This window comes from Bactrocera tryoni, unplaced genomic scaffold, assembly GCF_016617805.1.
Source record: "Bactrocera tryoni isolate S06 unplaced genomic scaffold, CSIRO_BtryS06_freeze2 scaffold_25, whole genome shotgun sequence".
In the NCBI taxonomy this organism is placed as follows: Eukaryota; Metazoa; Arthropoda; class Insecta; order Diptera; family Tephritidae; genus Bactrocera; species Bactrocera tryoni.
In genome coordinates, this window is record NW_024395977.1 from 30,034,150 (window position 1) to 30,058,097 (window position 23,948).

Below are 23,948 nucleotides of genomic sequence, written 5' to 3' on the forward strand. Positions count from 1 at the left end.
TTTGGGAAAAAGGCATTTCAGCGAATTTCCTTATTATCACATGGCAGCGCTCCATTTCGTCGTAATTTTAGCACACACATGATGTTCACTACGAGTGTAAAATGTAATTTTTAAAATAAAGATTTCTTCGGTAAAAAACTGTTAAAAGTGTAAAATGTGGATTTATTTAAAAGTTTATAGTTTAAATTAATTAATTTGAAGTGAAAAATGTGAGTAAAGTGTGTTTAATGCGGTAAAATAGCTTGTTGAAATGCTCGAATTTTGGGAATTTTTGAACTTTAAGTTCGAATATCTCGTAAACTAAGCGTTTGCGGTACCTATAACCCTGTATATTTTTTAATCAAGAGGACTTCCTCTTTCCAACGGTACCTTCAAATCGCGGCGCCAAAGAAATCGGAATTGTGCCCAAATTATGATAGCTGCTGCATTATTTGCCTTATTGGAGGACCAACGGAATATGTTACGCGTTCATCGGCGACATCTGAGGGATATAACTGACTCATTTCATTTGCCGGAAGCTCGCTTTGAAGAGCTATTCCGTTTAAAAAAAAGATCCCGCAATAGCCTTGTTACAAGAGCTAAGTCCTCATATGAAAAGTGGCGAAAATCGTACGTTTGTCCCAAAATCATTAAGAATGACTGCAGCACTTCATTACTATGAGACAGGATCATATTTGAGAGACGTTGGCCAAGATTTTGTGTGCTCATTAAGCAAGACAGTTGTGTGTCGTGCAGAAAAAGAAGTCACAAACATCATTGAAGGAAAATTATTGTGTAAATACATTAAATTTCCAACATCTTTAGAGGAACAAAACACAATAAAACAAACGTAAGAAAATCATTATATAGGTACATAAAAAATATTGTGTATATACATACTTATGTGTTTATATTTTTACAGATTTTTTTCATCTACGGGTTTTCCTGGGAGCATTGGTGCTATTGATTGCACCCATGTTAAAATTAAAAAGCCGGCCGCGGATGTTGAATGCTGCTACATAAACAGAAAAGGCTATTTTTCCAAAAATGTGCAACTTATTTGTGACTACAACTTAAACATAGTGTCTGGGAACGCGCGTTATGGTGGTAGTACCCATGATGCTTTTATTTGGGAGAACAGCCAATGTAAACAATTTTTGGAAAGGCAAAACGCCAGTGATGTAGATTCAAGTTGGGGGTCGGCTTTAGTATACCATCCCACGATTTCAGGGTTAAAAGTGGTTAGGTTGGATAGTGCTGATGCTCCAGATTAAGGATATATATAATTATTGCCGCCGCAAACTTATAGTTTTCGAGATATTTGCATTTGAAGTTGAAAATTTTGCAAATTTAATTTTGCAATTTCTCGACTTATGGTTAGTTTTTCTTCCATATTATGCATTTTTTATACACTTACAATTCACTACAATATTTCTACATATTTATTTTTTATTAATATTTTAGATGTTTGCTTAAAATAAGCATTTTATATTTTACATAAATATTATTACACGCACAATAACAATAAGTGTTCCGTGTTGTCAAATAATAAGTATTGCCATATCTACACATTTATCAAACGAATAAAAAATAGGTTAATACGCCAAATACATAAATCATTATCCTTTTTCTTGCTATATCATGAGTAATAATCAAAAAAGGAGTTTTACTCGAAAAAAACCCTGACACACCCTGGTGTTGGCACACCTCGGTGTTGGATCGGCCAGGGTTATTTTTTTGAAGCGCCAACGCAAAAGGAAGTTTTACTCGAAAAAAAACCTGACACACCCCGGTATTAGATCGGCCAGGGTTATTTTTCTGAAGCGCGGCCGAAGGCCGCCAACGCAAAAACTAGTTTCAATCGTAAAAACCTGACACACCCAGGTGTTGGTCGCCTAGGATAATTTTTTTCATGCATTTGAGTTTTTTTATTTATTTTTATTGTTTTCAATCAATTGTGATATGGTAACACTTATTATTTGAAAACACGGAACACTTATTGTTATTGTGCGTGTAGTAATATTTATGTAAAATATAAAATGCTTATTTTAAGCAAATATCTAAAATATTAATAAAAAATAAATATGTAGAAATATTGTAGTGAATTGTAAGTGTATAAAAAGTGCATAATACGGAAGAAAAACTAACCATAAGTCGAGAAACTGCAAAATTAAATTTGCAAAATTTTCAACTTTAAATGCAAATATCTCGAAAACTATAAGTTTGCGGCGGCAATAATTATATATATTCTTAATCTGGAGCATCAGCACTATCCAACCAAACCACTTTTAACCCTGAAATCGTGGGATGGTATACTAAAGTTTCCCCCAAGTTGGCTTATTGGTGATTCAGGCTATCCACAGCAACCATGGTTGATGACACCAATTCCCACGACAGCCGGTTCTACGCACCGGAATTGACTCGGATTTCATCCGACCAAGGGCTGTTCTTTCGGCGATCTAACCCCGTTTGGATCGGTAAGTGTTAACACCATTTCGAAATCCACAGACGATTGGGCAAAATAATTACAATGATTGCCACATTCGGGCTCGGAATTGTGTTGAAAGGCTTAATGGAGTTTTGAAAAATGTATTTGGGTGCTTATCACATGAACGGGGTGTATTGTTTAAACCAGCATATGCTGGATCAATAAATGTAGAAAAACGTTATAAAAACCTCGCGGCAACTCACCTTTGATTTGCATCGACTCTGCACAATTTCTGATAAAAGCGGGAGCGAATCAAAAACTCGTAGCGGACTGACGAACGATTATGCGCGCGGATCGGAATAGAAAGAGAGTCGGCGCCGTCCGTCAGTCCCTTTTGTCCATTGTGTGCGGGATCCTCGTGTGTGGTGTATATGATGCAGGTGTGTTGAGTGTGAGGTGTGGATGATGAATGTGGTGTATATAGATGTGTTGAGTGTAAGGTGTGGATGATGAATGTGGTGTATGTAGATGTGTTGTGTTATGTTGTAATTAGAGGGGGCGCAGAAGCTCATTTAACCATCCAGGCCCCCCTAAAGATGCTGCAACTGTTGCAGCGTTGCCACCCGCGCTGGATGGGTGGCCGATTCACTTCGCGTGCCGCGCTGCGATGTAGCAGCGTGTGATGTGGCCTGTGGCATATTTGGCACAGCCCGCGTGACTCACACGCTGCAGTCACATGTGCATGTGACAGGCAGTTGTGGCAATGCCCGTGAGCCTGGGCAACTTGCTGCCGTTGCACGGGTAGCATACCCCGAAATATGCCACAATGGTGCAGGCGATGTGGGCGCGGACAGATGGGGCACCTTAGGGTCTCCAAAGTCCGTAATGGGTGTGGTGGTGGCCGAGTGCCACCGCGAGGTGCGGATTGAAGGACCGCTGCAGGCGCAGTTGCCGGTGCAGTTGCCGGCGTTGTTGCAACCACAGTTCGGGGCGCTGGTGAGGGCCCGGTGCGTGGCGGATTGGTAGCCCGAGCGGTTGGCGTAGTTGTAACTGGCGTATCTACCTCCATAGTAATCTGTATAGAGAAGATTATTGGTTATAAATTTGTCATACAGTGAGATATGAGCCATCGTGCCACGATATGTGGCATGAATGGGTCGTCGTATTGATCGACCATTTTTGTTTAGTTTTCTTTACAGTTTGTTATTTTTGCGTACGGTTTGTTATTTTTTAACGGTTGGTATTGGCGTATTTTTCGTTTTCATTTCATTTAATGATTTTATTATATCGCGATATTATCGTTTCAGTTGTTTCGGTTTTCGGATTCGCGATCATCGGAAGTTGGCAGAAAGCATAGCTTCACGAGCGGTCTGGTTAGCGTTCCGTTTTGCGTACGGAGATCAATACGAATCGTTGATCCGTCGGAGCCGTAATGTAGCTTTTCTATGCGGCCAAGCCGCTACTCGGTGGGGGTAGACAATCATCATGAATGAGGACACAGTCTCCAAGTTTAGGCGCTTGTTCAGGAGTCTTCCAGCGGTATCTTTTGTGGAGATCCTTTATGTATTCGTCCTTCCATCGGCGGCTGAAATCATGATGGAGAATCTTAATTCGTTCCCATCGATTTAATAGGGATAGCGACTCCACGCCTGGCTCAGGAATGGCCAGAATGGGTGCTCCCTTTAGAAAATGCCCTGGAGTTAAGGCGGTGAAATCTGAGGGGTCCTGCGATAATACGGTGAGTGGCCGTGAATTGAGAACGGCTTCAATTCGATTTAATAACGTCGTGAACTCTTCGTAATTGAATTTATAATTTCCAGCTACCCGTTTGAAATGGGATTTGAAGCTTTTTACAGCTGATTCCCATAAACCGCTCATATGAGGAGCGCTTGGGGGTATAAATTGAAAATTGATACCTTGTGGGGCGTACTTTTGTACGATGTCGGGTGACACTTGTTTTAAAAAATCCACAAATTGCTTTTCTGTGGCTCGTTGAGCTCCGATAAAGGTTTTGTCGAGCGACGAAGCGAGCAAATGCCGCGAGAAAAGCCTCCGTCGTCAGATTACTACACAGCTCAAGGTGTACTGCCTTTGTCGTGAAACATACAAAGACAGCCACATAGCCCTTCATGAGAGTGGGAGACCTTAACATGGACGCCTTTACCTGGAAAGGCCCAGCAAAATCAACACCTGTTGTGGTGAAAGGCAGAGCGAAATTGCAGCGTTCCGGTGGAAGTGCTGCCATAATCTGCGTTCGCATCTTCTGCTTGTGCATAGTGCAAATCTTGCACGTGAAGATGCACTTCTTGATTTGCGGCTTAAGATGGGGGATATAATAATCCTGGCGTACCATCTGTTGCATGAGACGATGTTCGGCGTGTAGCATTAATTTGTGGATGTAGTGGAGGAACAGTGTGGCAAATGGTGACCTCTCTGGGATTATTATGGGATGGCGTTCGTTATATGTCAGGCTCGAATTAGCAAGCCGACCATTGGCACGAAGCAGACCTTTCGTGTCCAGAAATGGGTTGAGGACTAAGAGTGAGCTCTTTTTATCAATCGGCTTCGATTCTCTTAGTAGCGCTATATCGCGGCTGAAATAGTGCGCTTGTGTATGTGTTATTAGTGCGACCTTTGCCTTTTGCAACTCTAGGTGCGTCACTGTGTTGCATGGGAAATTATGTGATCCCTTAACTTTGCTTTTGAGTTGTTCGATAAATTTGAACATATAAGCAACTACTCTGAGAGCTCTTGGAAACGATGAAAATCGTTCAAGGATGTCGGCATCATCCAATAATGTGTGAAAGGTGGCGATTTTTCGACCTTCTTGTGCGATAATGTTGCGCATGGGGGATTGTGGCCAAGAATCAGGAGATTCTGTCAACCATCGGGGGCCATTCCACCAGAGGGTGGTGGTGGCAAGGTGCAGTGGCTTGCACCCTCTTGTACCTAGATCGGCAGGATTGTCAGCAGTGGCTACGTGACGCCAAGTGGCTGATCCCACTAGGTCAAGTATTTGAGACGTTCGGTTAGAAATATACGTATTCCATGCATGTGGTGGTTTTTCCAACCAGGCTAGTACAATTTCAGAATCGGACCACATATATAGTTTGCATTTCGTCATATTTAAATGCATTTGCACCATGGCTACTAATTTTGACAGTAGTAGTGCGCCACACAACTCAAGTCGTGGGAGACTTATAGTTTTCAAAGGTGCCACCTTTGCTTTTGCTACTAATAAGTGGCTTGTGGTCGTGGTGTCACTTTGCGTGCGCACATAGATAGTAGCGCAGTATGCCTTTTCTGAGGCGTCACAAAAGCCATGTAATTCGACTTTGTGTTCGGGGGAGTAGTTTACCCATCGTGGAATTTGTATCTGAGAAATATCATTCAGATTGTTTGCGAACTGGGACCATTTTTCTAAGCGAAGAGGTTTCACTTGTTCGCCCCAGTCGGTTCCATCTAGCCATAGTTCTTGTATTAAGATTTTAGCTTGGATCATAATTGGCGAAAGCCATCCTGCGGGGTCGAAAAGTTTTGCCACCGAGGATAAAATCTGTCTTTTCGTTATGGCTGATAATGCGGATATGGACTCTGTCGTGTATGAGAACTGGTCCGATATCGCATTCCATTGGATGCCTAGTGTTTTTGTTGTACTTTCCTTTTCGAATATAAGGAAATTAGTGTCCAACAAATTTTCGTTTGGAATATTTTTGATTATATTTGGGTGATTTGCCGTAATCTTTTTTAATGGAAACCCTGCGGAATTGAGGGCTTTTATTACCTGTGATAAGGCCTCGTATGCTTGTGGAAGAGTGTGACTTCCAGACAGAATATCGTCTACATACGTTTGAGTTTTCAACACTTCAGTTGCCAGAGGAAATTCTGACTTTGTGTTGTCTGCCAATTCGTGGAGTGTTTGAATGGCTAGATATGGTGCACAGTTAACGCCAAATGTAACTGTTTTCAGTTTGAAGTCGCGTAAAGGACTGGTGGGGGATCTTCGGAACATAATACGTTGAAAATCTTGGTCGTCTTTATGTACGACTATTTGCCGATACATTTTTTCAACGTCCCCATTGAATACGTATTTGAATATACGCCAGTTTAATATCAGAAGCATTAAATCTGGTTGGAGTGTGGGTCCCGTAAATAGGATATCATTTAGGGAATTCCCTGAACTAGTGGTTTTCGAGGCATTAAAAACAACTCTTACTTTTGTTGTTTTTTTGTCTGGCTTCACTACTGCGTGATGTGGCAGATAAAAGGAGTAGTATTTCCCTGAACTAGTGGTTTTCGAGGCATTAAAAACAACTCTTACTTTTGTTGTTTTTTTGTCTGGCTTCACTAATGCGTGATGTGGCAGATAAAAGGAGTAGTATTTGCCGTTGACGATTTTCTCCCCTGGGGTTACTTCCTCCATGTGATCTAAATGGAGGTATTTTTCTAACACACCATCATTCTCTGATTTGAGTTCACCTTTTTTAAGTAAGTTTCTTTCCATACTTAGAAACTGCTGTATTGCAGAGGTGCGAGAGTGACCTAAGGCGAGTATGTTAGGAAATTGTTGCCTAAGTGGTAGTCGTACGACGTACCGACCGTTTTCTGATCTAGTAGTTGTGGCTTTGTAAAAATCCTCACAATACTGATCTTCAGGGGTTGTGACTGATATGGGGGGGAGTTCTTCTAATTCCCAAAATTTTCTCAATTGTGAATTGAGGTACTCATTTGGGACTTCCTCAACTTGAGTTGTCAATGTTGTGACTGGTTCCGCAACTAGTCCACTTAGTACCCACCCGAAAATGGTATTTTGCGCCAGAAGTGTATTAGTAATTTTCTCAATACCTTCGAGTATTATCTGTGGTATGAGATCGCTGCCTAATAGAAGATCTATTTGAGCGGGTGTGTTGCAGTTTGGGTCTGCTAGCTTTAGGTGTGAAACCTTTTGCCAATGCTTGCTATTTATATGATAGCTTGGTAGCATGTTGGTTAATTGCGGTAAGACAATAGCTTCTGCTTGTATGCGCTTATCCGCTTTGGGGGAAAAGAGGGTAATGGGGCAGATTTTATTTGAGTTTTGAACAACTCTTCCGCCCATTCCCGTGATTTCAAAGTTGGCCAGTTTTGTTGGTAACTGTAGCCTGTTTTGTGCCCTAGACGCTATAAATGATCGTTGTGATCCTTGGTCTATTAAGGCTCTGAGTTTGAACAGTTCTCCTCGGTGTTCGATGGAGACAACTGCTGTGGGTAATAGTACCCTACTTTGATTTTCGCTATGTAGCGTTTGGGTTTTCAACGCCTTTGAGCAGCATGGTGCTTCTTGGCAGTTATCAGAATTTGTTGTGGCAACTAATCCTGTTGCTCGTTTTACGTTTGCATTGTTCGGGGTGAGCTGGAAAAATTTGTTATATGTAACATTGAATGATGTCTTTTATGGCAGTAAACGCAATTAAATTTGCTTTCGCAATTTTAAGCGTATGCGCATGTGACAGACAGTTGGTACATAATTTTTTCGTTCTTACGAAATTGTTCCGATCGCTAACATTCATTTTTTTGAATTTTTCGCATGATTTTAGTTTGTGACCTCCTCTACAAAGTTCGCATGACGTTTGCTTATATTGTTCAGAAGTGAACGATTGATTTTTAAAAAAGCTTATATTTAAATTATTGTGGCTACTTGCTTGGGGTCTATTGAAGCTTCTATTGAGGTCGTTTTGAACGTTTTTAGTTCTGACTAGTTTTTTATCTACCCTTTCTGCTATTTCATATTGGGTAGTTAGAAATTCTTTCATTTGTTGCTACGTTGGGCACTTTCTTCGCGATGAGAGCGATTGCTCCCACAAAAGTAACGATTTTTCTGGTAATGCAGCTGTGCATATATTTACCAGAATGGGGTCCCAATTATCTGTGGGAATATTCTGTGTCGATAAAACGGACAAACAATTTGAAACCGTGGATTGAAGCTTTATGAATTCTTCACTGGTTTCTTTCTGAATTTTTGGTAAATTCATTAGTATCGTCACTTGCTTGTCGACCAATATTCTCTCGTTTTCGTAACGTGCTTTAAGAGCTTCCCAAGCAAAATTGAAATTTTCGTCATTGAGAGCGAACTGTTTGACTATTACGCCTGCCTGACCTTTGGTTTTGTATCTGAGGTGATACAACTTCTGTGCTTGTGATAATTTAGGATGGTTTATGTACACAGCTGTAAACATGTCCCGGAAGGACGGCCACTGTTCATAACCACCATGAAATATATCTGTGTCGCATACTGGCACTTTAAGGTGAATGCCTGAACTTGCCTCTTGGGCTTGTCTTTGTGGCAGCTCTACTCTCGGTTGTGGAGTAGGTGCAATTGCTCTTAAAAGCTTTAGTTGATCAGAAATCATTGCCTTTGTGTCTTCGAACTGGTCTAGGCAGTGTTCATACTTGGTGTATGCCGAGGATTTAAAATTTTTCGGTAGATCTGAGTCGTCAGATTGTACGATTGCGTCATATGCCGCTTGGAGACGTGTCCAGAAATTGTCTAAATTATCTTTTTTGATTTCTAAGACCGATTCAGAATTGTCTTGAATCGGTGAAGATGAAAATCGAGTGCAGTATCGTATCAAACTGTCACTCTCAGCAATGAATTTTGTATAAGAAATATCTTTACCCCTCTTTAGTTTTGTAGCACCTTGCTTTGAGCGTATAGCTTCAGCCGGTGTACACGGACTTTTTTCGTCTGAAATCATCTTTGGAACTTTTAGCAAATGAGTTGTTTTCGATTCCTTTGAGTCTGAGCTCATTTAAAAGATGTATAGAATGAATCAAAACGTCTTAGTGAAAACTAGACTTGTAGATAAAATGTCGAATAGAAGACTCTTTGTATGTAAGAGTTTCAAAAAAATCAATAAAACCAATGGCTTTTTAACAAACCGAGATTTCAAAATATTTTCGTATATATGTATGTATATAATTGGACGAGAACTATTTTAAGCAAATAAGAGTTATCAACGAAATTGATATAAAGATAAAACCTATTTGATAATAATCGCGAACTCTTCTAAGTTAATACGAGTTTTTAAAATGAAATAAATAAGTAATCACTTAAATTTGATTCAATGATTATTATTATTATTTTTTCTTTTTAAATGACCGGAAATTATTTTAAGTAGTTTATTTTTCTGTGTATATTTCTTTTATATATACTTTATGTCCAAATGTCCTATAGGGTATACCTATAGGGGGATATTTTATTTATTATGTGCTAATGAGCGCTCGTCTTAGAGATCACTGTACTTTGTACATATGCATGTATGTATGTACATATGTATTACGCTTTTGTTTTTTACACAATCCTGCTTGTTTTTGTTGATCAAAAATCAAGGGGTATGCGGGAAATATGCCAATGTGGACTTTGAATATATTTTATACGCAATCCTGCTTGGTTTTGTTAGATGAAAACCAAGGGGTATCGCGGAATATATGCCAATATGGACTTTGAAGCAGTGAGGGTATCTACATATGCGACAATACTTATGTACAAATTTTGTATTTTATAAAAATCCTTTTTGTTATATTTATTGTTGTATAATTTGTACCCAATGTCGATTGGGTATTTGTTCCAGTATATATTGACTATATCTACATGCGCCCGTATGTGCATATAGTATGTATATATATACGCATGTATATATATATGTATATATGTTTGTACGAAAAACACCGAAAAGAGAACTAACCGACCGCAGGTAATTTTCTCAAGTTCACTCGTTTTTCTTATATATATATTTTTATATTGCGCCGCATATACTTATACATGTACATGTATATACATATGTTCGCAGTGGTAAGAAGCCGCGAAAGAAGAATTTAATAATTTTTAATTGTAGATATATGTATGAATGTGTATGTACATACATATGTATTTGAAATATACTGATTTGAGAGAAAGAGCAAGTTATGCTCTTCGTATGTTATAGTGGTATAAGCGACATATATGTATGTATGTATGAAATAGAATTTTATTTGCGCATGTCTTTTTTTTTCTTATGATTGCCGTAGCTTATTTTAAGCAATCCTGCTTATACTTGATTAAGTATAAGGGGTATTGCTGGAAAATTCTGCAAGTAAATACTTGAATACTTTATTGTTTTTTTTTTTCTTTGGGAATAGTTTTTGTGTTATAACACAACAGTAAGCATTTACAGGCAATCAATAATCCGCTATATGCAGTACCAAACTGCTTTGTTTGCGGTTTCTCGGTTTCTACCGGAAAATATACCGATTACCGAAAACAGCTTGGTAACGGTTCTCACTACTTTTTTGACCGGAATTTTGGTCAAGCCGTAAATTTAATTTTGTGAAATTAAATCATACATACATAGGTACATGTGTATAACATAAAAATTGAAAGGAACGATACACTCACTTTGCTTTCCTCCAGGGGCTTTTGGGGATAAGTAGGAGTTTACGTGTGTATGTATGGATGTGTGGGCCTTGTGCGTGTGCCTGTGCTTGTGCGTTGTCTGTGCTGTCGCCTGTCTGTGCTTGTGCCTGTCCTTCTTTTTCGTGTTTCTCCTGTCCTTTTGTTGCTGGCGCTGTAGCTGTGCTCGTGTTTTGTATGAATTTTTCTCCTTTTGTTCGTAGGTTATGTCACTGCACTATCACTTTATATGTACATATGCATGTATATCGCAGGTGTAATTATTATTCTATTCTGCTTTCTCTCTCTTCACTGCACTTTTTGTCACCACACTTTTTTAGGTTTTCGTTTTCGGTTTTTTTTTTTCGCTTGTGGGTTAGATTTGAAAACACTAACTCTTTACATACATATGTGTATTGTATGTATATGTTATTTGATCACTGCACTTTTGCCACCACACTTCGTTAGTTTGTTACAGCACTTATGCACACGTAATATAGTTATGTATGTACATATGTATATGGATATATAACTGTGTCACCTCACTCACCACCGTTGTCTTTTGACAACTTTTAGAACATTTTTTTTTTGTTAACTGTTTCACGTCACTTTCTTTTACCCCCTTTGGTTTTTTTTTGTTAACTGTGTCACGTCACTTTCTTTTAGAACATGTTTTTTCCTTGTTAACTGTGTCACGTCACCATTTGTTTTTGTTAGTTTGGTTTTTTATAATTTGGTTATCGCGTTACCGTCGCGTTACCGTCACCGATTTTTTTTTTTTGAAGATTTTATGTTTTTTATCACAAGTGCCGTCCGGTACGGCTCGAAGCATAGAAAAACGTTATAAAAACCTCGCGGCAACTCACCTTTGATTTGCGTCGACTCTGCACAATATCTGATAAAAGCGCGCGGATCGGAATAGAAAGAGAGTCGGCGCCGTCCGTCAGTCCCTTTTGTCCATTGTGTGCGGGATCCTCATGTGTGGTGTATATGATGCAGGTGTGTTGAGTGTGAGGTGTGGATGATAAATGTGGTGTATGTAGATGTGTTGAGTGTAAGGTGTGGATGATGAATGTGGTGTATGTAGATGTGTTGTGTTATGTTATAATTAGAGGGGGGCGCAGAAGCTCATTTAACCAAATTGCGTGTTTAACCTTGCACAATATCAGATTAAAAAGAAATTTACCAATTCCAGACATAAACGTATCGTATTTCTTTGGCGCGGCGATTTGAAGGCACCGTTGGAAAGAGGAAGTCCTCTTGATTAAAAAATATATCGGTTATAGGTACCGCAAACGCTTAGTTTACGAGATATTCGACCTTAAAGTTCAAAAATTCGCAAAATTCGAACATTTCAAGAAGCTATTTCACCACGTTAAACCTTTAAAAACTTTAAACTTTATTCACATTTTTCTCTTCAAATTAATTAAATTACACTATAATCTTTAAAATAAATCAACATTTTACACTTTTAGCAGGTTTTTTATTTAAAAAATCTTTATTTTAAAAATTACATTTTATACTCGTTTGAACGTCATTTGTTTACCAAAATTACGAAGAAATGGAGCGCTGCCATGTGATGACAAGGCAATTCGCTGAAATTCCTCTTTTTCGCAAAAATTCCTCTATTCATGCATATGGATATTTTCTTTTTTAAATTTATTAAGCAAATAAGTAATATTATATACATGTATTAGTAATATTATATAACAATATTATATGTACATATGTATAAGTAATATTATATAATAAAGTACAGTACGAAAACTCAAATTTTGTTTCAATATGTATGAGTGCATGATAACCGCAAAATATAACCACTTTATATCCAAAACTCATATTTTAAATATAATAATATATCGGGTGATTTTTTAAGAGCTTGATAACTTTTTAAAAAAAAAAACGCTTAAAATTTGCAAAATCTCATCGGTTCTTTATTTGAAACGTTAGATTGGTTCATGACATTTACTTTTTGAAGATAATTTCATTTAAATGTTGACTCATGTGGTTTCAACAAGATGGCGCTACATGCCACACAGCTCGCGATTCTATGACCATTTTGAGGGAAAACTTCGGAGAACAATTCATCTCAAGAAATGGACCCGTAAGTTGGCCACCAAGATCATGCGATTTAACGCCTTTAGACTATTTTTTGTGGGGCTACGTCAAGTCTAAAGTCTACAGAAATAAGCCAGCAACTATTCCAGCTTTGGAAGACAACATTTCCGAAGAAATTCGGGCTATTCCGGCCGAAATGCTCGAAAAAGTTGCCCAAAATTGGACTTTCCGAATGGACCACCTAAGACGCAGCCGCGGTCAACATTTAAATGAAATTATCTTCAAAAAGTAAATGTCATGAACCAATCTAACGTTTCAAATAAAGAACCGATGAGATTTTGCAAATTTTATGCGTTTTTTTTTTTAAAAAAGTTATCAAGCTCTTAAAAAATCACCCGATATATATCGTCACCTAAAATACAAACCAATGTATCATAAAAAATAAATTGAAATCGCTGACAGATATAATAACCAAAATGTATAAATTTTATAACGAAAACTTGAATTTTGTTTGAATATTGGATATAAAGTGGTTATATTTTTTGGTTATTATGCACTCAAACTCATATTTTAAATATAATACATACATATATATATGTATATATCGTCACCTAATATACAAACCAATGTATCATAAAAAATCGCTGACAGAAATAATAATCAAAATTGATCAATTTTATAACGAAAACTTAAAGTTTGTTTGAATATGAGTGCATAATAACCAAAGGATATAACCACTTTCACCACTTTATAACAAAAAGTCAATATATTTTTTTATTTTTAACGCAGAAAGGAGTACTACGCGAATGTACTTTAGTCACCCTGGGAATTCGCTCGGCCACAGCTATTTTCTTAGAACGCGGCCGAAGGCCGCCAACGCAGAAAGAAGTATTACGCGAAAGTATTTCAGTCACCCCGGGTATTCGCTCGGCCAGAGTTATTTCTTTAGAGCGCGGCTGAAGGCCGCCAACGCAGAAAGGAGTACTACGCGATAGTACTTCAGTCACCCCGGGTATTCGCTCGGCCAGGGTTATTTTTTTAAAGCGCGGCCGAAGGCCGCCAACGCAGAAAGGAGTACTTCGCGAAAGTACTTCAGTCACATAAATTACGTATTACACATATACATATGTAGAAAGTATTTTTTTTATAGTTAATATAGAAAAAAAAAATCACGCGATAAAACAAACAAAGAAAAATTGTTAAAAATCCTACATATTTACTGTTTAAGATGTGGCAAGGGTCGTTTTCCTCATAATTGTAAACAATCTAACCTTTTCAACGATGAGTGTGCTAAGTGATTTTTAAATTAATAAATTTAGGTAAAATATAGCAAAATAAAAGTGAAATGTAGGCTTATTTCAAAGCTTAGAGTGTGTATTTAAATATACAAAGTAAAAAATGTGAAAAAATTTTGTGAAACATACGGAAATAACATGTTTTCTTAGTACAAATTTTTGTACTTTTAATCGTGAATCTTTTAAAAAATATTAGTAATTTTTACATTATTTTTGGATATTCGTCCTCTCTAGAAGCTCCCCTATCCGTACATACCCCATTTATACGGAAATTCTTTTTTTTTTACCCCTCCGCCAAAGTAATCGGAATCGTGCCAATTTCAGTATGGAAGTTGACAATTTGGAAGAGAATCGTGAAAATTGTAGTGTGCTAAATCAAGGCAGATGTCGGGATAATATAGTACGAAATTATTTTAACTAACTAATTATTTTAATTATAAAAAATTCACAAATTAATTAACATAAAAAAAGGATTTAATTTCAACAAAAAAAAAAAACAATTTTAAATAATAATAATAAAAAAATAAAATATAATATAAAAAAAAGCTTTGTTTATTATTTTTCGCATAATTGTTTAAGCGAAGCGGCCATGGATTGCACGGAGGCGCGGATGTCTTTCGCCACGGACAGCAACTGGTCAAATTCCTCCTGTCGCTTGCGTTCCTGCTCAGCAAGAGTGGTTTTCACTTGTTCAAATGAACTGAAGAAAGTGGCAGTCTGTCGCATTCTGTCTGGTGTGGGCGATGGCACTGTATTGGGTTTGGTTGATGGCAGTGCAGCATTTGAGGTTTTTTGAGGTGTATCCAACACGTCATCAAGTGATTTCTGCAATTCTTCATCTGCACTATCATTCATCTAAATATGAAACTTTGTGATTAAAACTCAATTTTTTTTTTGTTATACGAAGATATTACCTCTTGAAACCCCGAGTCCTTAGTAACGCCATCGCCATCAACAAGTGCAGTTGGGTAAAAGTCTAGCACTTCAAGGTCCATACCATCTAGCGGCGCTGGACTTTCAGAGGCAGGACGATGCCCAGTAGCGTTCTGGAAACGCATAATTGCGGCCTGCTGCTTCTTTACGCCTGACTTTCAGTCTGCCCAGCACTGCGAATTGAAATAAATATCAATGAATGCACAATTGTACATACATGCATATGCTTATATATAATATACTGAACGAACCTTTTTCCACTGCTCAACGGTTTACATGCTCCTCCGTAGGCGTTCAATTACGCTGTGAGAGTTGCCCATACAGCATTAGCAACTTTGCCGCTGTTTGGGCCACCAAATTGTCCGGTACCAACATTTCTATGATTTTTTCAATAAATCTAGAAATTTTTTTTTTGTTGTTAGGTAACTTTTTCACTTCTTACTTTTTTCTGTAAATAATATAAACAATATAAACATAAACAAAACATCAAAATTTTTGCAGCTCCCCTCGCTCATCTTTATTTTGGCGCAAAATATCACTGCAATTTTTTTAATGATATGATAACAAATGTCATAACGAAAGAAATAACGAAAATGCTTTTCACCAGACTTACAGAAACACTACATTTCGTTATACTAGTGAATTCGATATACATATCGTTCGTTATTATGCATAACGAAAAGTTACAGAAACGCACTACTGGTTCGAATATTGGTTTTGCGTATGTTCGAAAAGACGAAAATCCAATCAGATTCTGTGACACCATTGATAATCAGAAAGGTTTGCAATTCTGACAGCTAAGCAATTCTATCTTGGATTCCACAACACCCCTGAATGACTGAAAATCCATGTACAGTTTTTTTAAAGGAATAATTTGTATTGCCTTACCGATTTCACATTTATTGCTAATATAATTATTAGTTGATCCTGTATCTACTAAAATTGTAACGGGAGTGCCGGTTAATCTACATTTTGTTTTGATACAAGGCAACCCGTTTACTCGCCTAAAAAAGTACTCCGTGTCTCAAAATGTCCATCGTAGTCTGCTTGTGCGGTTCGATAGATGCGCTGCATTTTTGGTTCATTGAAGTTTTTGCGACGAGACGTTCCTATCCCTTTTAAATGGATTTGGTTGCTGAGGCGGATTTCTTTGTTGGTTGAAATAATGTGTTGGTCTCTGATACTGCTGCGAATTGTCCACTTCCATTGGTTCTGGTGCAAGTTGTTGTTGCGGTTGATTATAAGTTCTATGATAACTCCTCTGTATTTTGACGTTTGGTTTGTATTGATGATGTTGTCTGTCCATCTTGGCCTTCGTTGAAGCGAGGATTATATTTCCTTTTATCATCAGGTTGCTGGAATCTTTGTTGCTCGTTCCCCCTTGGGAGGTTAGAATGTACCTCGAATTGGCGATTCACATTGTCGTGGTAAATAGTAATAGCTACTGCGTAAGCTGTTTCCAAATCTTAAGGGTTATGACTATATATTGTCCCACTTGTATATTTGCTATGTAACCCTAGGATGAAGGCCCTTACCGCTTCCTGATTCGCATAGTCTTTTATAGAACCACTGTTTTACGTGTAATCCGATCTTTTTATAATAAAATATAAATATTCATCTTCGTGTTTTGGTTTGTAAGAATATCTGCTGCTACTCCTATTATTTTTGTGCACTTGGTATAGGCACTGTAGTATCTAGGGTGGTTGGGCACAATAGACCCAAGGTCGCAGTGCATACCTCAATTAAATTCTATCTAGGGTGGTTAGGATTGGTAGTAATCACCCTTTTATACCATCCGTAAAGGTCCATACTTACGATCTCCAGGATCTATATTGATCTTTGTTTCCATCGAATCGTGGAAGTGCTTTGAATAATTACAGGTAAATTTCCATGGGGTCGTTAATGTGCAAGCGTACTGCTTCGTGTTGATCGAACGTCGATACTCCTTCCAACGATTAGCTTGATTCGATCGCTGATAGTCGGTTCTGCATCTCAACGCTTTGCTGCTGCAAAGTTTGAGTTAGTACGTCGATATGTGGGCGTAATTGTGCCATTTCTGATATCGTCGTAACTGCTTCTGATTTTCTACGACTGCCGTGGATTTTTGTCCTTTTTTCCTTCCGGAAGTTTTTGATGAGCTCCAGTTTTTGGTGGTTCCTCAGAATTCTGTTTTTATTCCAATTTTTCAGGAACCTGTTATGTCTTTCTTTAAGACCGTGAATTTTGGTTTATCTTATATTTCAAAGATTGGCTGGAAAGCAAGTGGATTCGCCACCTTCGCGTTTGATGGCAATACTAAGACTAAAGGACAATAGGTTTGCTTGCAGCTATTTGTATTATTGACAGAACATAAATGTTGTTCTGTTGTGTTCTTATTTTAAGATAACATTGAAGAAAACGTTTATTAAAAATTCTCGCAATTTTGGTACAGAATGATCCACAAAAGGGCATCCATATCTAAAATATCTAGACGCTTCAATTCCAAGGGTAAAGTTTTCTTTAATTTCGTCTTCTCTTTTGTATTGGCTTTGAGAGCTGGAGCGTTTTCGTTCATTCGGACAACATGACCTAGCCAGCGTAGCCGCTGTCTTTTAATTCGTTGAGCTATGTCAATGTCGTCGCATATCTCATACAGCTCATCGTTCCATCGAATGCGATATTCCCCGTGGGCAACACGTATAGGACCATAAATCTTTCGCAGAACCTTTTTCTCGAAAACTCGTCATCGTCCAGGCCTCCGCACCATATAGAAGGACTCAAATAAGAGTGACTTATAGAGTTTGTTGTTTGTTCGTCGAGAGAGGGCTTTACTTTTCAATTTCCTACACTGTCCAAAGCACCTGTTGGCAAGAGTTATTCTGCGTTGCATTCAAGGCTGACATTGTTGGTGCTGATTATCATTAGCTGGTTCGAAGATAGACGAAATTATCTACGTCTTCGAAGTTACGACTGCCAACAGTGACATGGGAGCCCACTCGCGAATGCAACGACTGTTTGTTTGATGACAGGAGACATTTCGTCTTGCCCTCGATCACTACCAGCTTCTGTTCCTTATTCAGAACTAACGAGATTAATATCATCAGTATACGTCAGCAACTGTACACTTTTATAGAAGATTATAACTGCTCGATTATTTTCTGCAAAGTTCGATTGAAGTGAAGATTAGAAGTTGTACGATAGGGAGTCGCCTTGCATGAAATCTCGTTTGGAATCGAACGGCTCGGAGAGGTCCTTCCCGATCCTGACGGAGCTTTTGGTATTGCTCAACGTTAGTTTACACAGCCGTATTAGTTTTGCGGGGTTACCAAATTCAGACATCGCCTTATATACATAGGCAGCTCCTTTTCGTGCTGTCAAAAACAGGTTTGAAATCGACGAAGAGGTGGTCTGTGTCATTCTCTTTTCACGGGTCTGTTCCAAAATTTGGCTGATGTCGAATATCTTTTCGGTTGTTGAATTACCAAGCTTAAAGCCACACGGATGGATTTAACCTTTCACACAGATTGTGAGGTTTCCCTTTTTGTGAATTGGGCATAGCACACTTAAATTCCAATCGTTGGGCATGCTTTCGTCCGACCATATTTTACAAAGAAGCTGATGCATGCTCTTTATCAGTTCTTCGCCGCCGTGTTTGAATAGCTCGGCCGGTAATCCATCGGCGCCCGCCGCTTTGTTGGTCTTCAGGCGGGTAATTGCTATTCGAACTTCTTCATAGTCGGGCGATGGAACGTCTGCTCCATCGTCATGGATTGGGGAATCGGGTTCGCTTTCTCCTTGTGTTATGCTTTCGCTGCCATTCAGCGGGTTGAAAAAGTGTTCCCGCCATAATTTTAGTACGCTCTGGTAGATCATCTCTGGGGCTTCTACAAGAGTATGCTTCTGTTAGTCGCCGTAGAACTTTCGAGCATTACCCTTGTACGCTTCTCAATGAAGAGAGAATATCTGCTACTACTTGAAACGCTTCAACTATCTGGTCTGGCTCGTTTATTGGAACCTCTGCGTTTATTGGCTGCGGCAGTTCTAGCAGCTTGTCCAGCATCGAAATCTCTTTTTAATGTATTATAATAATATCCACCTTCTTTATATTCTTTATATATTTGTTTAGAAATTTCAGCGTTTTTTTTTAATCTTGATAATCTCTATATCCACCTTTATCTGGTGTATCTTTTATATCAGCCCACGCTTGTGAAAAATGACGTTCCTTGTGGCATATATTAGTTGTGGAAATGTTTTTGTTTTATTTGACATACTTGGATATTATACTCCAAAAATTGATTCAAATCCATATTTTACAGATATTCCTGCTATTCCAAGACTACCATTTTTTTATAACTTTCAACGAAGTTGTGTATAGCTTCTCTATCCCCTGCCCTTTGTTTGCTTCAGATGTAGCTAGGTCATATTCCAAATCATGAACAAGAGCATCCACATCATCGACTGGTGGATATGTTTTATATATTGTACTAGCTGGTCCCATATATTTATTTTCCGGCCACGTATAACCGTCTCTCTTGACTTTAAGTTTCATACGAAATCTTTCTCAGTGTATGTCTCTGTTTATATACAAGAAATTTGTCTAAGTGTATTATTTGTATTCAAAGTCACCTGTTATTTAACACTTGCAACAAAGTAACAAATATTATTTACATAACAACATCACTAGATCACATGATCACCTAAGTACATACGCGTTAGTAAAATCTATAACACCTTTTACGACGACGACGACGTGCCGGCTTCTGATTGGCTGACGGGTTATCTGTTGTGATTGCGGCTTTTCGACGTGGAATCTTACTTGTGTTTGTTGATGTTGGTTTTTTAACCGAAAGAGTTGGGTGCGTATCTTGGCTGCATCAAGATATTGGAATGAGTCGATGTTAGTACCACCGAGCGTACGCAAGACTAAAACGCTGAAGCCGTGTATTCCGTCTATCACAACATGATCTGGTTGACGGCCTTTCGATCCGGAGGCAGCCAGGTAGCTTGGTGAGTTTTTCTTTGCTGGAATCTAGTACTACAGATAACCTTATTTCGGATCCCGCCGAAGTCGATCAGTCCCAGCCCATTTGTTTCCGACTGTTGTGTCAAAGATACTTCCTTGCCCACACTAATGTTAAAGTCGCCAAGCACCACTTTGACATCGTGGCGAGGGCAGCTCTCATATGTGCACTCCAAGCGTTCATAGAAGGCATCTTTGGTCACATCGTTCTTCTCTTATGGGGCGTGGGCGCAAATCAGCGATATATTGAAGAGCTTCGCTTTGATGCGAATTGTGGCTAGACATTTTTTCATTGGGGTGAATGACTTGGCGACGGAATCTCTCTCCCACCACGAATTCCACCCCAAATTTGGGATCATTTATGTGGACACTATAGTAAATGCCCCAAGGACCTACTCGTCTCTGCCCTTGTCCCGTCCATCGCATTTTTGGACTGCGGTGATGTCAGCCTTCACTCTAACAAGGACATCAATCAGCTGGACAGCGGCTTCTTCCCAATTAAGGAACCGAACACACCAGGTGCACGACCTTAAATCATAATCCTCAATGCGTTTGCCATGGTCGTCATCGAAAGGGGGGTTTATCATCTGAGGCAGTTGGTAATTTTTCATTGGGAGCGAGTTTAGCGTGGCAGATTTCAAGCCCAGCGGACAATCCTAAGGAGGGATGATTCGCTTTCTCACTTTAGTTCGCGTTCAAACGGATGTCCTATAGCTACCCAGAGGATACTTAGTCTAGGGCCGGAAGTCATAAAAAATAAAAGAATCGTTTCTGGTCACTCCCAAGTGAATGGCAATAAGATAACTTTCCTCACTTGCGTGAACTTCTACACATGACTCCATCCGCCATTGACTGCGGTAGGAATTTCTTTTAATATTGCTAAATGAAGGTTTCTTAAAACAACTTTTCAATTTTTTGAGTTAAGAGACCACAGCAGACAATTACTGGCGTTGGGCCTCATTTCTCCCAGGTCATGAATTAATAAACTCATTAATTTCAAGCAAAAGCGGTTTTGGAGAATGTTAAAAGAAAAAAGCAAGCCTGTGCTGGTAGTTTTCGATCCACAACATCCAATCGAGTTGCATACATATACAAGCTCTACCAGTTATGGTGCAAAATACATCGAATTATTGGTAGAAATATTATAATAAAACCATTTCCTCTTCAGAATCTCGATACTATTCTTGTGAATTGGAACCGTTGGAAGCCATATAATCTGTTAAGCATTTTAAACATTACTTTGCCTGGTCTTACGTTAATTGTATATAGCGATAAGAGTGCATCTTTTTATGCATACCTGTATCTTCAGTCATTCTATTTTAAAATTGAGTTCAGGAAGGAAAAGTGCATGGCACATTTTAATTTTTTATCCAAAAATTATGTTCTTAACGATGCCAAAATTAAAAAGTATAAAGCCCGTGATGAGCATGTAAACTTAGCAGAAATCTCAAGTGATTGGCTGGCTGTTGAACAGCGTCAGGATTCTCAAATTACTGATACTTATCATCAACAAACTTAAATCTAATGAATTAACAGATGACTTACAAAAGGTCCCATAAAGTTCAGAAGAACTAATAGTGGTGCTGTATGCATTTCAATATTCAGTTATAAATCAAGTTCATGAATCCATCATGCATTTGGGATGGCAAAAAACGCTAGACGAAACTTATCAATATTATTGATTTCTTAAGTACCATCCAAGTGGTCTGTCTTATCTGCCTGTATAAATTGCTAAATAACTTCATATGTGTTTTTATTAAATAAATCTTTATTAAAAAAGTTTGCATCTTATATTTTAATTGGATATTTTTAAATGTTAGTACCATATGATACTTAAGCCGAATTCTGTTAAGTGCCATTCCCTCTCAAGCACCACAAAAAAACTACATATATTACATGCAAAACCGTGAACCGAAAAGATGCAAGCCGAGTTGCAAGCAAATCTAAAGGCATTGACATTACATGAGATAGGAGCCTTTCTGTTGACACGTTTTATACCTTAAATTTAATCACAATTATTTGCATACAGGTTATGGAAAATATGTAAAATTTTTGCGCTAAAGTCTGATAAGCAGGCAGAAAAATGTTTTGCCTGCAGTTGAATAGAGTCACCGATCTTGACAGGATGCTCCAGGTGAAGTAAAACTTGCTTTTTATGTCTTATTAGTCAAAGACGTTTTTGACTAATCCGGTGTGGGTTCATCCTAATACCATGTTCAGACCGAAAATTTAAAAGATTAGATTATATTTAAGCATTTCATAACCCAACAGTGTTCTCACTGCCGTTAGAAAGATCAAAAAACAGCTGTTATTGTCATTCAAGAATTCACATCGCTTAATATTTAACAAAAGAAAAGATTGTCATATAGTATTTTGAAATAAAAAGACGGCTTTTTTTAATATTTTCAATATGATAGAAATAATGGATGCATTTTTTCATTTGTTAAGTCGATTTTCAGATGAAATTAAAAATTTGTTTGTTTACATTTTTTTCCCCTTTGTAGTGTCTAAATCAGCTGTGATAATGTAACAGATTTCCAGTGCTGACAAGTAGATTGCGCAAAATCAGAGTCGCACAGAGAGATTTAGCGTGGATCAGTTTCAAATCATTTCAATGAAGTGATTTGGAACTGTCATTTTTGTATGGCGAAATCTTGATAAATTTTTAAGATTAGTGGGATAACCCATTCAACAGCCGAAATCGTGTGATTAAGTGTCGGTCTGAACATGGTATAAACAGTTATTGCGTGTGTAATCTTGACTCGCTGCATAAGTGACGGTTCACATATGGACTCTCTTGTTGCCCCATCCGACATTTGTAGACGAGTGTGCACCGGGGAAAGACGCAGGGGCCGGTCGGGCTAGGGTGGAGCGCTTTGTGTTCTTATTCCTAACAATTCTGTGCTACGTAATTGAGCATTTCTTTTAATTTTGAAACTCCTTACATGGTTGAATATTTTAGAAGATAGAGAATAGGAATAAAAAAGATACTCAAAAATATTTAATAACATCTGGCAATATTAAATGTTATAATACATAAATTATTTGAATAAAAATGGAGTTTTTTTAAGTTTGTATATTTATATAAAATATTATTATTCATAGTTACTCCTTTAAGCTGAAAATGATTTAGTTCGAATATCATTTTATTTAGAACAAGAATAACCAACTCCGTATAAGGGATTGGTGGGACGGCATTTCCATTGGTTTTCGGAAAAGTCAAGAGAACAGACGGTACGATGAGGAGTCCCGTGTCGTAGTGGAGAGAAAACAGACCCCCTACCTCGCAATCAACCACAGCACGTACGAGATGGGATATATACCCAGATTTAATAAGGGATGCGAGACGCATTTGCGGACCAAAAAAGAAGGAGGCCGAAATGCGTGAGTAGGAAGAGGTAGACAAGCTGGCCGACAGGGCTAATGCTCCAAAATTCTAAAAATATATGCCGCGAAGGTTTTAAGACCGAAGCATACTGTTGTAGAACCCCAACCTCCAGAGGTAACCGTCAAAAAACTGATTGGACTTTAAGTGTGTTTTCAGGTCTGGAAAATCAACAGCTGATCAGATATTCAGTATGTGCCAAACCTTGGAAAAGGCCCCTTAAAAGAGAGTCAGCACACACCACCTCTTCGTTGATATCAAAACTTATTTTGACAGTACTAAAAGTAGTTGCCTTTATGCCGCTTTGTCTGAATTTGATATCGCCGCAAAACTAGTACGGCTATATAAACTCACTTTCAGCTGTACCAAAAGCTCCATCAGGATTGGGAAGGACCTCTCAGAGCTTTTCGATACCAAACGAGGTTTCAGACAAGGCGACTCGCTATCATGCGACTTCTTCCATC

At 38.3% G+C, this 23,948-nt stretch overlaps 2 protein-coding genes across 2 annotated transcripts; one reads left to right on the forward strand and one right to left on the reverse strand.

The window, feature by feature from the left end:
* Nucleotides 1–409: 409 nt before the first annotated feature.
* On the forward strand, nucleotides 410–3,433 carry LOC120780862 (putative nuclease HARBI1). Its single transcript, XM_040113097.1, has 3 exons — nucleotides 410–829; nucleotides 902–1,203; nucleotides 3,117–3,433. Exons 1-3 carry the CDS (start codon nucleotides 591–593, stop codon nucleotides 3,431–3,433), a joined length of 858 nt encoding a protein of 285 aa, XP_039969031.1. The 5' UTR covers nucleotides 410–590.
* Nucleotides 3,434–14,722: 11,289 nt separating this feature from the next.
* LOC120780864 lies at nucleotides 14,723–15,418 on the reverse strand. Its single transcript, XM_040113098.1, has 3 exons — nucleotides 15,352–15,418; nucleotides 15,082–15,273; nucleotides 14,723–15,022 (listed from the first exon to the last, which is right to left on the reverse strand). Exons 2-3 carry the CDS (start codon nucleotides 15,223–15,225, stop codon nucleotides 14,723–14,725), a joined length of 444 nt encoding a protein of 147 aa, XP_039969032.1. The 5' UTR covers nucleotides 15,226–15,273; nucleotides 15,352–15,418.
* Nucleotides 15,419–23,948: the final 8,530 nt, after the last annotated feature.

What these genes read in the sequence shown, in the direction of transcription:
- LOC120780864 (XM_040113098.1), bottom strand. Translation starts at nt 15,225, where the DNA reads ATGCGTTTCCAGAACGCTACTGGGCATCGTCCTGCCTCTGAAAGTCCA. An exon ending in AGGACTCGGGGTTTCAAGAG is followed by an intron (nt 15,023 to 15,081) that starts GTAATATCTTCG and finishes TTTCATATTTAG; the next exon opens with ATGAATGATAGTGCAGATGA.
- LOC120780862 (XM_040113097.1), top strand. Translation starts at nt 591, where the DNA reads ATGAAAAGTGGCGAAAATCGTACGTTTGTCCCAAAATCATTAAGAATG. An exon ending in CAAAACACAATAAAACAAAC is followed by an intron (nt 830 to 901) that starts GTAAGAAAATCA and finishes ATATTTTTACAG; the next exon opens with ATTTTTTTCATCTACGGGTT. An exon ending in TTTAGTATACCATCCCACGA is followed by an intron (nt 1,204 to 3,116) that starts TTTCAGGGTTAA and finishes TATTTGGCACAG; the next exon opens with CCCGCGTGACTCACACGCTG.